The sequence below is a fragment of the Bubalus kerabau genome, chromosome 3 (assembly GCF_029407905.1).
Source record: "Bubalus kerabau isolate K-KA32 ecotype Philippines breed swamp buffalo chromosome 3, PCC_UOA_SB_1v2, whole genome shotgun sequence".
Classification (NCBI taxonomy): Eukaryota; Metazoa; Chordata; class Mammalia; order Artiodactyla; family Bovidae; genus Bubalus; species Bubalus kerabau.
Window position 1 is genome coordinate 22992168 of NC_073626.1, and position 15046 is coordinate 23007213.

Sequence of the window (15046 nt, forward strand, 5' to 3'; positions counted from 1 at the left end):
CTTTACTAGCTAACAGCCAATGTGACAAATAAAATGTTATTAAGTGAATATTTATTCACACATTACAGGTTTATTCATGAATCCTGTGGCTACATACAATAGTGTTTAAAAAACAGGGTTTTATCAGAGGCAGAGACAAGGAGTCTGATGCTTACACTACCATTTACTACCTATGTAATTATAGGCCATTTACTACCTATGTAATCCAGGACTCACACCAGGGAGTTTGTATATTTTTCACAGCTTTTTCCACTTTGCTACAGCCCATTATGAGAATTTTTAATCCTTAGAAGTGTGGCTAAATGGAGGGAATAGTAAAAACATTCACGGAAAACACAAACTTTTAAAATATAAATATATATATATCGACATATATATATATATAAACTTTTTTGATATAAATATATACTACTTGGTAGAAATGTGTTCAACATAAGTAAAATAAGTGAAAATTTTAGTCCTACTTATGTTAACTTCTACTAACTATTTCTTGGCTAAATGTGATAATAAATTAATTCTATAAGGGATTGTCTTTGGTCCTTAGAATTTTATCTTGTTAACTTAATTACAATAAGCAGAAAGGAGACATACAGTAATTAAAAAAGAGGATTTATATTCTTTAACTGACAGTGCCTATCAAAGATGGTAAATTTCATCTGCTATAATATAAATGCATTAAGATCAGCAAGAAAGTGAACTGAATTGAAAAAAAAATGAGTTAAAAAATATATTGAGTGAATTAGAGAATTAATGAAGTGCCAATGAAGTCTCAGTGTCTCTCCATCTTAACAGATCAACACTTTCTTTTTGCAACGAGTATTGTGTAATACATCTTTACAATATTTACTTTTGTAATACCTCTACTTAGTTAGCTATGTGCTTACCAAATGAAAGTCATGGCTTAAAATATGGTTGTTAAAATATAGATATAGTATCATTAACTCTCATTCTTCTTGCCTAGGTAATAGAAGGAAATACATTAATGATTTTATTTGTTTCGGCATCCCCTACCCAGTTCCTCTATTACATGTAGGTTCATGAACCAGCATTAAGTTCTAAGCAAAGGCTAATCAAGCTCCAAAATCTGCCTGTGGTGTTTCCAGCAAGTAGAGTCAGAGCAATGAGAAGATTCAATAACACTCTTCATCACTCTAAGGGCTTTGTTCTGGTGGGCTTCTCTGAATGGCCCAAACTAGAAATGGTTCTTTTTGTGGCCATCACCATTTTCTACATATTGACTCTACTTGGGAATTCAGCCATTATTATCTTGTCGCGCCTTGATCCTAGACTCCACACCCCAATGTATTTCTTTCTGGCTAATCTCTCTTTTTTGGACCTTTGCTATACTACCTCCACTGTCCCCCAGATGCTGGTCAACATACAGAGCCACCGGAGAAATATCAGATACGGAGGCTGCATAGCTCAACTATTCATCTTCCTTGGCTTAGGATCCACTGAATGTGTTCTTCTCTCAGTAATGGCCTTTGATCGTTATGTAGCTATCTGCCAGCCTCTGCATTACTCAGTTATCATGCATTCTCGGCTATGCCAACAACTGGCAGCGGTGGCTTGGGTAACAGGTTTCAGCAACTCTCTGGTGCAAACAGTGTTGACTTTCCTGTTACCTCGGTGTGGTCAGTATCACGTGGAGAATTTCTTCTGTGAAGTACCTGCCATGCTTCAATTATCATGTGTTGATACATGGATCAATGAAGTGGAGATGTATGCTGCTGTGGTGGTCATAAAAGTTATCCCAGTGGGATTAATCCTGTTCTCTTACATCAACATTGTTAGGTCAGTGGTAAGAATCCAATCTTCTGAGGGTCAAAAGAAGGCCTTCAACACATGCGGGTCTCATCTGCTTGTGGTCGTTATGTTCTATGGCTCAGCCATTAGTGGTTATGCATATATGGCACCCAAGAGCAATTCTGCCAAGTTGAAGGGCAAGCTTCTTGCACTTTTCTATGGACTCGTAACTCCAATGCTCAACCCCCTCATCTACACCTTGAGGAATAAGGATGTAAAGGAAGCAGTAAAGAAGCTGCTAGGGAGAGAACTGGAGCAAGGGTGGAACATGGCTTAGGAGAATGTTCAGGTCAGTTCAGTTCAGTCACTCAGTCGTGTCCGACTCTTCGCGACCCCATGAATCGCAGCACGCCAGGCCTCCCTGTCCATCCACCAGCTCCCAGAGTTCACCCAAACTCATGTCCGTCGAGTCGGTGACGCCATCCAGCCGTCTCATCCTCTGTTGTCCCCTTCTCCTCCTGCCCCCAATCCCTCCCAGCATCAGTCTTTTCCAATGAGTCAACTCTTCGCATGAGGTGGCCAAAGTACTGGAGTTTCAGCTTCAGCATCATTCCCTCCAAAGAAATCCCAGGGCTGATCTCCTTCAGAATGGACTGGTTGGATCTCCTTGCAGTCCAAGGGACTCTCAAGAGTCTTTTCCAACACCACAGTTCAAAAGCATCAATTCTTCGGTGCTCAGTTTTCTTCACAGTCCAACTCTCACATCCATACATGACCACAGGAAAAACCATAGCCTCGACTAGATGGACCTTTGTTGGCAAAGTAATGTCTCTGCTTTTTAATGTGCTATCTAGGTTGGTCATAACTTTCCTTCCAAGGAGTAAGCGTCTTTTAATTTCATGGCTGCAGTCACCATCTGCAGTGATTTTGGAGCCCAAAAAAATGAAGTCTGACACTGTTTCCACTGTTTCCCCATCTATTTCCCATGAAGCGATGGGACTGGATGCCATAACCTTCGTTTTCTGAATGTTGAGCTTTAAGCCAACACCCCTTATAATTCAAACACCACACTCCCAGAATGTCTTTACCAAGTTTCATTATTCCTTTCACTCCCAAATAACAGTGGCTTATTGTTACTATTATCACCCAAGTATTTCATAGAAAGTCAAATATTGATTATTCTCCTTTTGAAATAATGAAGCAGCTTGAAAAGTGGATAATTAACATTTATAGGTTTTAATTCAATATTTCATTTTTACACTGTCTTTTCTAATGAAGTTTAAAAATTAATATCCAAATATGATTTCTTATACATAGAATACTAAAACTGGCGATTAAGGAAGTGATCTTGAGACTTCTTTAAAAAGCAGAAAGATGACTACTTGAAATGACTAAATTATTCTACAAAATTAGTGGAATGCACCTATAGACCATCAAGAGGACAATTCATTTCTTCTTTTCATATACTTTCTTCAAAATGCTGTCAGTGTACCTGTTTTATATGTAATATAATTTAAATCAAACAAGAATGGAAGCTCCTCCAGGAGCCAAGTACATGCTGTGGTTCTCTACACTGTTCTGAAGAAAAGGGGCGTACCTGTAGAAAGCTCTGTGCCTCTGACTGTTAATTCACTTATCCTTTCCTGCTATCAACCTCTTACAGAATATTTTTACAACTCTGCATGCCACTCTACAGAAGTTTTTAATCATGGCACTCATCTCACACACTAGCAAAGTAATGCTCAAAATTCTCCGAGCCAGGCTTCAACAGTACGTGAATTGTGAGCTTCCAGATGTTCAAGCTGGATTTAGAAAAGGCAGAGGAACCAGAGATCAAATTGCCAACATCTGTTGGATCATTGAAAAAGCAAGAGAGTTCCAGAAAAACGTATACTTCTGCTTTATTGACTATGCCAAAGCCTTTGACTGTGTGGATCACAAAAAACTGTAGAAAATTCTTCAAGAGATGGGAATACCAGACCACCTGACCTGCCTCTTGAGAAATCTGTATGCAGGTCAAAAAGCAACAGTTAAAACTGGACATGAAACAACAAACTGGTTTCAAATTGGGAAAAGAGTACGTCAAGGCTGTATATTGTCTCCCTGCTTATTTAACTTATAAGCAGAGTGTACATCATGAGAAATGCTGGACTGGATGAAGTACAAGCTGGAATCAAGAACGCCAGGAGATATCAATATCCTCAGATATGCAGATGACACCACACTTATGGCAAAGAGTGGAGAGGAACTAAAGAGCCTCTTGATGAAAGTGAAAAGGAGAGTGAAAAACCTGGCTTAAAGCTCAATATTCAGAAAATGAAGATCATTACATTATTTCATGGCAAATAGATGGGAAAACAATGGAAACGGTGACAGACTTTATTTTGGAGGGCTCCAAAATCACTACAGATGGTGACTGCAGCCATGAAATTAAAAGATACTTACTCCTTGGAAGGAAAGTTGTGACCAACCTAGACAACATATTAAAAAGCAGAGACATTACTTTGCTAACAAAGGTCCATCTAGTCAAAGCTTTGGTTTTTCCAGTAGTCATGTATGGATGTGAGAGCTGGACTATAAAGAAAGATGAGTGCTGAAGAATTGATGCTTTTGAACTGTGGTGTTGGAGAAGACTCTTGTGAGTCCCTTGGACTGCAAGAGGATCCAGCCAGTCCATCCTGAAGGAAATCAGTCCTGACTATTCATTGGAAGGACTGATGCTGAAACTGAAACTCCAGTACTTTGGCCACCTGATGCAACTGACTCATTAGAAAAGATCCTGATGATTGAAGGCAGGAGGAGAAGAGGACAACAGAGGATGAGATGGTTGGATGGCATCACCGACTCAATGGACATGAGTTTGAGTAAGCTCTGGGAGTTGGTGATGGACAGAAAAGCCTGGGGTGCTGCAGTCCATAGGGTTGCAAAGAGTCGGACACGACTGAGAAATTGAACTGAACTGAACATATGGGCAACATGTACGTCTTTCAGTAATGGTGTTTTATCTAAAAACATCTTGTTGCCCAAACAGTATATATTTTATTCTTGGTTCTCAATCCTCTTTATCAGCATTGTAATAGCTATTCTCAGCAGGCCAAATGGAAAAACTATTTTTTCTTCAAGTTGGAATGCAGGAAATCATATAGCTTCCTTACACAGGTTTTATTTCCCTAAACCCATGTTTTACAAATTCTATGTTTTTATGTAATGACTATGGATGCAAAAGCCTGTGCTGTACTGTGCTTAGTCATTCAGTCCTGTGCAACTCTGTGACCCCATGTACCCGCCAGGCTCCTCTGTTCATGGGGATTCTCCAGGCAAGAACGCTGTGTTGGGTTGCCACGCCCTCCTCCAGGGGATCTTCCCAACCCACGGACTGAATCCACGTTTCCCACATTGTGGGTGAATTCTTTATCATCTGAGCCACCAGGAAAGCCCAAGAATACTAGGGTGGGTAGCCTATCCCTTCTCCAGGGGATCTTCCCAACCCAGGAATTTTTACCAGCTGAGCTACCAAGGAAGCCTGGATGAAAAGCCTACTTCTCAGCAACAGTGTCTGGGCTTGAAACAGTCGAGAGCCTCTTGCATGTACTCTGAAAATAGCCCAAATATCTGAAAGAAGTTCCTACATGGATACATGCCACTATATATTAATCACATCTTTTCTTACCTTCTTATGCAAATTATGATGTTCACATTGGGAACATAGGAGAAAAAAGCAGACTGAGTGGATTTAGCACAAAGTACAAAACAGCATCCACTCTCAAAGATTGTAATGCAATAGGTCATCTTATTAATGGTGATGTACACTTGTCCTTTCCAGATATGTTTCAGCAGTGGATATATAGTTTATTTCTCCTAAAGAGTATGGAAGTGAGTTGCTTGAAGATGTTATAAAATGCCCATCATCTTTTTTTTTAAGAGTATTTTTTTAAGAGTAGTTTTAGCTACAAGGGCTTCCCTTATGGTTCAGCTGCTAAAGAATCAGCCTGCAATGTGGGAGACCTGGGTTCAATTTCTGGGTTGGGAAGATCCTCTGGAAAAGGGAAATGCTACCCACTCGAGCATTCTGGCCTGGAGAATTCCATGGACTGTATAAGTCCATGGGGTCGCAAAGAGTCTGACACAACTGAGCAACTTTCACTTTCACTTAACTTTAGAGCAAGTTTAAGCAACTAAATATAGAACCAGAAAATAACATTAAAAATTAAATTTGAATTTTTCTGCTTTTTAAAAAAAATTATGATTCATGTTAACAGTGATATTACATCTATATGATTTTATGATATGAAGTTATCTGGACTAAGTCACACTCAGAATATTTAAGAATAACATCCTTTTGCACCTGGTAATTGATAATGAAACAGAAATGAGAGTTTGTGAGACAGACAACTATCTAATCATGATTATTTGCAGAAACAACTTACTGCTGCTTTATTATTTGTCACAAGGCAAGCAGGTTACTTAAGCTCTTCCAGAAAGTTTCAAGAGTATCCCTAGAATAGCAGCCTAAGTATCACCTGGAAACTTTAGAAGTGCACCTTTTCAGGCTACACCCCAGACCTACTGAATCAGAAACTGGGAAAGAATGCAGAAATATGTTATTTTCTTTTATTTATTTGCCAAATCCTACAGGTGATTCTGATGTTTGGTAAAGTTAAGAGAGCCCTCAGGGCAGCAATTCCCAACTCAGTGTGTTCAGTGAGTTACAAGTGTGTTCCTCAGAATGACTGGGGTAGGCTAGAGGAGGCCTTAACCAGCCCTACCCAGTGTGAACTTGGTAAATGTATGACACTATTCATACAAATTTATAAATTTAAGTTAACTCATTGTACGAACAGTATCATTTCCAGGCAGTGCAAAATGAAAAAAAAAAAAAGAAGAAGAAGAACTAGAAGCACTATGAGCTTAGTTTTCCTTATTCGTTAACACTCAGTGGATATTAATACATAAAATAAATGACTGCAAGGTGTGAAAAAAAAAAGAAAAAGGTTCAGAGATATTCTATATGTCTGCCCCACCTCCCTCCCACCACCACCCCCCCCCCCGCCACCCCACAACACAAACAAAGCCTCACAATCAACATCCCACATCAGAATGCTAATCCGTTTTAACTAATGAACCTATACCGATACATGATTATCTCTCAAAGTCCATGCTTTACGTTAGGGTTCATTCTTGGTGTTGTACATTCTATGAGTTTGAATACATTTCTAATGACATATGTCCACCAATGAAGTATCATACAGGATATTTTCACTGTCCTAAAAATCCTCTGCCTATTCATCCTTCCTTCCACCCTAACACCTGGCAAACACTAATCTTTTTTGATCTCCATAATTTTGCCTTTTCAACATATCATACAGTTGGAATCATTATAAACTGTAGCCTTTTCAGACTGGCCTCTTTCACTTAGTGATATGCATTTAAGTTTCTTCTATGGCTTTTCAATGCTTGATAGTTCATTACTTTTTAGCATTGAATAAGATTCCATTGCCTGGAAATATCACAGTTCATTTATTTATTCACTTACTGAAGGATATCTTGGTTGCTTCCAAGTTTTGACGTTTATAAGTGGAACTACTGTAAACATCCATGTGCAGGGTTTTGTATGAACATAGGTTTTCAACCCCTTTGCATAAATATCAAGGAGTATAATTGCTAGGTCACAGGGTAAGCCCTCTAGTTTTGTAAGAAACCACCAAACTATCTTCCAAAGTGGGTGTACCATTTTTCAATCCCATCAGCAAAGAATGAGAATTTCTGGTGCTCTACATGCTCACCAGCGCTCACCAGCATTCAGTGTTGTCAATGTTCTGAATCTTGGCAGTGCTTTTAGGTGTATAGTGGTATCTCCTTGTTTTAATTTGTATAATTTGCATTTCCCTGATGACCTGATATGGAGCATCTTTTCATATGCTTACTTGCCATCCATGTATCTTCTCTGATAATGTGTCAAACTCTTTGGCCCATTTTTTAAATTGAAATGTTTAATTACTGTTGAGTTTTAATATTTCCTTGTGTATTTTAGACAGCAGTTCTTTATGAAATTTTTTTTGCAAATATTTTCTCCCAGTCTGTGGCCTTTCTAGAGGTAGCATTTTTTAAGTTTTACCTATATAATTTATTCTTCCTCCTCTGTTCAAAGCTTCACATATTTTAATACTATAAAAATATAAATTTCCTTGTTTTCCCAATATGTATTTATATTTGATGTATGCATGTGAGAGGTACAAGATGTTAAATATTTCAAATATCCTTGCATGTATGGTCCAGTAGTTTTGGGCTCTGTCTCTTGGTCATACATATTAACTATGACTTTGGATATAGTTTAATTCCATTTAAACGAATTTAAAATTTAATTCCATTTAAACCAACATTCATTGGTTCTTCAAAATTTTGCTAGCTATTGTTAGGCATAAGTAGTGATTTTCTCTTGTAAGACTTTTATAGCTACACTTTATCATATTAATAATATTCCCCTCTAATGCTAGTATGCCAAATGTTATTATGTTTTTATGTTATCATGAATGAGTGTTGAATTTTATCAAAGGACTTTTCTGCACCTATTGAAATGATCCTATGGTTTTTCCCCCCTTTTTTATTAATACAGTATATTCCATTGATTGACCTTTCAACATTAATACAACTTTGAATTCTTGGAATAAAACCCTCTTGGTCATAATCTATACTCCTTTTGATATATTTTAGATTCAAATGCTAATAATTTGCTTAGAATTTTTCATTATGTTCATGAGTGAGAAATAGATCTATAATTTTCCCCTTTAAACAAAGTGGGAAGACTTGGGAATCTTGATATCAAGATTTATTATTAATAATAAATGTCTTATGGGCACAAGAATAGACAAGGAAAATAACTAAACACAATGGAGAATCCAGAAAGAGACCCACATGATTTTAGACACTAGATTTATAACAAACTTGATCCTGAAGAGAAGAGAGGAGACTGTGATTTTTAAATAGTTCTTTGTCAATTGGATATTCATAAAAAATAAATATTGACATTTCTCTCACAAAAATTATTTTAGAGAATATAAACATAGATTTTAGAGACTATAAATGTGAATAGCAAACATCAAACCATCTGGAAAATAACACTGATGAATATGTTTATTATTTGGGGGTTGGAAAGAAAAATAAAATAAAATTGTAGTTGGAAAAAAAATAATGCATAAATAGCACTAATATAAGGAAGTCATTGATAAATCAGATTTCATTAGCAACTTTTTTAAACACAAGATAGCATTAAGAAGGTGAAATGTCAAACCATAGTGCAGGATAATATGTTTATAAAACTTACTACAGCAAAAGTTAGACTAGAAAATAAAAATATCTACAAATCCAGAAGAAGAAAAAGCAGATAATCTAACATAAAAATGTCCTAAAATCTTGAATAGGTGCTTCACAAAAATTGATTCTTAAATGACCAATCAACATACAAAAAAGATGCCCAACTACTTTAGCCATCATGGAAATGCAAGTTAAACTCACAATTTAATACTACTATAAGATTCCCAGAATACCTAAACTAAGACAGACAAATACTTCCAAGTGTTATTAAAAATGTGAGCACTGGGATGACCCAGAGGGATGGTATGGGGAGGGAGGAGGGAGGAGGGTTCAGGATGGGGAACACATGTATACCTGTGGTGGATTCATTTTGATATATGGCAAAACCAATAAAATATTGTAAAGTTGAAAAAAAAAATGTGAGCAGAAGGAATTCTCATACATAGCTGATGGGAGTCTACAATGGTTCCTCCACCTGAAAACTGTTAAGCAGTGCACCTACTGGAGCTTAGCATGTGCATTCCATATTACTTAGAAATCCCATTACTAGATACACTCATCAAAATATTTAAATTAAAACATTCATACAAGCAGTACTGATCATAAAACCAAATAGAAATGATCAAATATTTAGTAGTTAAATAATCAATAAATTGTGCTATATTCATAATATAGAATACTATACAGCAATGAAAGCAAAATACTGCTACATGCAATGTTCTGGATGAATTTCACAAACAAGTGAAATGAAAAGATTATGTACGGCACTATTCAATCTATGCAAAGTTCATAAACATGTAAAACAAACTTTGTTTTTAGACATCTGGGTAGTGATTATATGTGGGTAAGAAAATTAATGAATGGAATAGGAATGAGGGGGCCTTGGAGAGTGCGTAATGTTCAAGTTTCATATCTGGCAAATGCTGCATGTCTTTATATTTTCTTTTTGTGATAGATCAAGTTGACTGTCATGTTTAGTGTTTTCTTCTTTATGTCAAGATTGTATAACTAGAAATGTATGCTAACATTCTTACAAGGAGAAATACATAGAGCAGTTTTTAATGACAAAATTATTAAGCAGTCTAACATTTCAAAAGAATAAACTTAAGTAATGATAATACATATATGTTTTCCATACATAATTACATATCACATTTAAAGACTTTAAAATTGTTCAAAAATAATGCAACTTGATTCAGTTTTATTTTATCATGTAGCCAATAATAAAAGCCATTAATTAGATTCAGAAAATATTTTTGAACTTGGAGTTACAATTTGAGCAAAAAAATGTCTAAAAAGTCAATCCATAATTTAAGGCAAAATGATACATGATCTTAGAAGTCTCAGTTTCTTTTGCTTTAGGTTGATATAGCATGTAGCTTATCTTTGTAAATCAGCCTTAACACCATGGCATTTAAAAAAAATTATGCTTTAATTAATTATCTCCCTCTTCATGAAGAAAAGAAATACTGATTTGTTTACTTAAAAATTATTTTAAAAATTGAAAATTTTATCAATTCATAAATATTAGATAAGTAAATGTAGTAGAAAATGATTTAAAATAGAAACAAAGCACTGTTACATAGTAAAGAAAAAATAAATAAAAACATATAATTAATTCAAAAGGGAGGGGACATATGTATACATATGGCTGATTCATGTTGATGTTTGACAGAAAACAACAAAATTCTGTAAAGAAATTATCCTTAAATTAAAAAAAATTTTTTTAATTGGCACATCAAATATTTAAAGATTTTTAGTGTTGTAGGTGGTAATCCAACCATTGTTTTCTGCTAAGTCTCAAAACACAAATGTCATTGTCCAACTACAAGTAAAATGTACTAGGGAGAAATTGTTTCAATAAATGTATGAAATATTGTAATTTATGACTATAGTCTTTGTACCAAGGTATATTACTAAGATCTCTTTTCTAAATCCTGGCACATCATATGATTAAGAAGGAATAGTAGACTGTTTAAATATGCAAGTTTAAAGATTAACTTTAATATAACTGAATACTATTTTGAATTGATTCATGCCAAATAGAAGAAAAATTGAGGATATGTGAATCAGATGCCTTGTGGATATGAATCTTGATATTCTAAAGTTATTCTTTCTCTCAATAGAGTGATTTTACTGTCCAAGTAAGTGAAAGTGTCTTTTTCCATAGGTTCCCTGGTCATTCTAAGCCCATCTCATTAACTCACTGCCCAGGAAATTATCTCAACAACACTAAAAAAAGGAAGAAAACTGCTATTTAAAGTCAAGTTCTCATTTATTTCCAACACAGAAAATATTCTACAGTGGGCATAATGGGAAATCAGAGAAAAGCTAGTATGTTTTATTCACTGTTAAATGGTCCATCTAAATATCTAGACAGATCTATTTCATCAGGGTATTATATATTATACAATATTATCTCTTTCTCCTAAACATAATGTTTATATAAATTGAGAAACAATGTCCCACTTGTGGATATTATTGAAGAAAAGTTTAAACTTAACTTCATTTATGTTTATTATTTCACAGCTCTTCATGCTTTAAATTGAGTCAGTTTATTAATCTGAAAATATTTATCTTGAGCTCCTGCTCTGTTTTAGTTTCTACAGTGATTTAAAGTTGATTCCTCATGAAGCTCACCTACAAAGAATGAACTTTCTATAAAATATTCATAACTCAACTATAATTCAAATTTTATGTTCTGCCTAAAAGTATTAACATACAATGGCAAAAACCCTTTAGTAATAAAAATAGCCACAATATACTCAAAAATAAAAAATAAATATCATTAGATTTCTCAAGAGGCCTCATTGGTGAGAAATCTTAGTAGTATTAAGACTCCCTTTTGAATTTGAAGAGACATTCTCTTTTCTCAGACTACATGTCCTTTAATAATGGCATTGGTTTCCCTTAGTTTTCCATTAAAAGACTAACTTGTTTACGGCTTTGAGAATATTAAATCTTGATTGATACTCATTTTTCTGACTCATTTTGTCCAATTTGCAATGGCATAATTTTTTTCTCTCTGCTTTACTCAGCCTACTTAAAGAGTCTTGAAAGAACACTGATTTAAAATAATCTAATCATTTGAAAGTTTTGGCAAACCAATCAAAGAAATCCAAATGTGAGAAGTTAGGGATTCAGTTTCCTTTTAGTTTAAGGCTTTTAAGTATGAAACTTTACTAAAGCCAAAAATGCAAGACACTCAGGAGACCCAGGTTCAATTCCTAGGTCAGGAAGAACCCTGTAGTAGGAAATGGCACCTACTTCAGTATTCTTGCCTGGAGAATTCCATGGGCAGAGGAGGCTGGTGGGCTATAGTCCATGGGGCTGCAAAGAATCAGACACGACTGAGCACATAACACACAAAGCCAAAAATACATGTAAGAGAGGGTGGCATATCAAGATATACAAACTCCATTTTTGCTGACACTGACAATTACTGAACTGACAATGAATATGTATTTAAAAAAATCAGAGTGTTGGGAGGAGGAAAAAATGTTCTAACTGTTAAGATATAGGAACACTCATACTGGGGCAAACACAAAGCACACAGAGAGGAATCCTTCAAATGTCAGAAAGAAAAAGGACTAAAAACCTCTCAACCCTATATCTCTCCCATATCAGGAAATACAACTGCTAGAAATATTGGTACCCTCAGACACACACACACTCACTCACTCATGAAATGAAATGAATTAGGTTTAAATGCCCTGTCACTTTTCACATGGCAAGGACTGGATCCTATAATCTGTCACTTGATAGAAATCATTTAATCATCTAAATGCAAAATGAAAACTCAAAATCCACATTGCTGGCACCAGTGTGGACACAATTTCTATGGACAATCAAAATATCAAGGAAAAGCTAACCTGACAACGACTCAAATTAGACTATAAGAGTGAGAAACAAACAAACAAACAATTTAACAGCAGACTTAAACAGAATGGCCAAGGGATGGTGCGTTGCAGAGTCAAAGAGTTAAGTGCAGATAAGGTGGATTTTCAAGCTACAGGCTTCTACTGGTTCAAGGGTGGGATCCAGATGGGCAATACTGCACCAGACCACCAGAAATAAGCTGCTAAAGAGTAGTAGTAGTAGCAAAACTACTAGGTTTAAAAACACCTAGCTCGTGAGTATCACACAGTTTATTTATACAAAGGGACCAACCAATAGATTGATTTAATTTAACAAGGCAAAGCCAAGACTTACCTAAGAGAAAGGGCAGAGAGGGAAGAAAATTAGCCACAGAGATTTTGGAAATAGTAAGTCATGCTTGTAATTTATTGACTGACAGATAACAAAGATGTCTGTTTAGACCATTTATCCTCTAGTACTTTAAGGAAGGAAATGAAAGAAAGCAATTTCAGGCTTATGGATTCTCTAGAAAGTCTTGCAGGTTTGGTTTTGCAGCATATATGTGAAGCTGTCTCCAGATAATGCCTTCTGGTACATCTTTCCTTCAGCACCTCAACCTTAGTCAGGCCATGTCTATACTTTTACCTCATCAGAGTTTCTCACTCTGCTGTGCCCTATCTTTCTGTACCAGCCTCTTTAAAGCCCCCTTTACATCTTTGTTTCTCAGAGTGTAAATGAGAGGGTTAAGGGTGGGAGTTACAATGGTATACAAAAGGGTTATGAACTTTCCTTGACTGTGGGCATAAGAGCTGTTGGGCTGGATATAGACAGCTGTGATGGTTCCATAGAAGAGAGTTACTACCAAGAGGTGGGACCCACAAGTGCCAAGGGCTTTTCGCCAGGCTTGAGCTGACCTGATCCTCATTACTGCTTGAGCAATGCATCCATATGAGATCAAGATAAGTGTCAGAGGGAGGAGGAGAAGCACCAAGGAAGCCATGAAGAGCTGGACCTCATTGGCATGAATGTTTACACAGGCCAACTTGACAATGGCAGGCACTTCACAGATGAAGTGGTAAATCCTGTGGTTCCCACAGCGGGGCAGCCGAAGGGTGATGGTGCCCTGAATTAGGGTGTTGCCCACTCCACTCAACCATGCCATTCCTACCAGAGACTGGCAAAGTCGTGAGTGCATACCTGTGGCATAATGGAGTGGTCGACAAACAGCAGCATAGCGATCAAATGCCATGACAGCTAGGAGAACACATTCAGTGGATCCCAGTGCAAGGGATACGTAGAGTTGAATGGCACAGCCTGTAGGACTGATTGTCTTGTATGGACCACGGAGGTTCCATAGAAGTTGGGGAGCAATGCTGGTGGTAAAGCAGAGGTCAACAAAGGAGAGATGGGTAAGAAAATAATACATGGGTGTGTGGAGCATGGGATCCAGATAAGAGATCAAGATGATTGCTGTGTTGCCAACCAGTGTCAGGAGATAGGAGATTAACACAACCGCAAAGAGGATCTTCTCAAGCTGTGGGTGGTCGGAGAAGCCCACCAGTATGAAATCCCCTGCCAAACTCTCATTAATCATTGTCATCACCCTGCTCTTGAAAAGGAGAGAGGCACATGTGAAAATATAGAAGTCAGTGAGAAACAGTTAAGATCAGAAATACAGTTGGGAGAAACTGATCCTGAAGGTGAGATAAGAGGGGTGTGGCATTTGGGGAAAGAGAGAGAACCGTTTGTCTCTAGGAGGAAATTAAAAGTGTGCAAGAGCTTACAGAAAACTATTAAACATATGATGACATAAAGTGGACCATATAAGAAATGATTAATCATTAATTATTGCTTCGTTCTCCCAAGTGTTTCATTTTTTCTTATAAATCCACACTCTTATTCCCCAATAACATCCTGTAAGCTTGTAAGTTAAAGAAAATAAGGAGATGTTATCCAATCAAAAAACATCTTTGTAGACATTCTATCAGTTGTCAATAATAAAAATAGCAATAAGAATATTTTTTGAAAAAATTATATAATTATTTCCATACTCTACAGTAACACATGCAATTCTCAAAGTCATGCTAAGGGTAATGTGAAAAAACCTAATCATCATAGAGTTTTAACTAGT

General features: G+C 36.3%; 2 protein-coding genes across 2 annotated transcripts; one reads left to right on the forward strand and one right to left on the reverse strand.

Annotated features, from left to right (window-relative positions):
- Positions 1–1120: 1120 nt before the first annotated feature.
- On the forward strand, positions 1121–2083 carry LOC129647176 (putative olfactory receptor 2B8). Its single transcript, XM_055574378.1, has one exon. It carries the CDS (start codon positions 1121–1123, stop codon positions 2081–2083), a length of 963 nt encoding a protein of 320 aa, XP_055430353.1.
- Positions 2084–13564: 11481 nt separating this feature from the next.
- LOC129647177 (olfactory receptor 2G3-like) lies at positions 13565–14515 on the reverse strand. The gene has a single exon (XM_055574379.1). The coding sequence runs from the start codon at positions 14513–14515 to the stop codon at positions 13565–13567; it is 951 nt and encodes a 316-aa protein (XP_055430354.1).
- Positions 14516–15046: the final 531 nt, after the last annotated feature.

Bases quoted from the DNA above. Each gene is read 5' to 3' on its own strand.
- LOC129647176 (XM_055574378.1), top strand. From the start codon at position 1,121: ATGAGAAGATTCAATAACACTCTTCATCACTCTAAGGGCTTTGTTCTG.
- LOC129647177 (XM_055574379.1), bottom strand. From the start codon at position 14,515: ATGACAATGATTAATGAGAGTTTGGCAGGGGATTTCATACTGGTGGGC.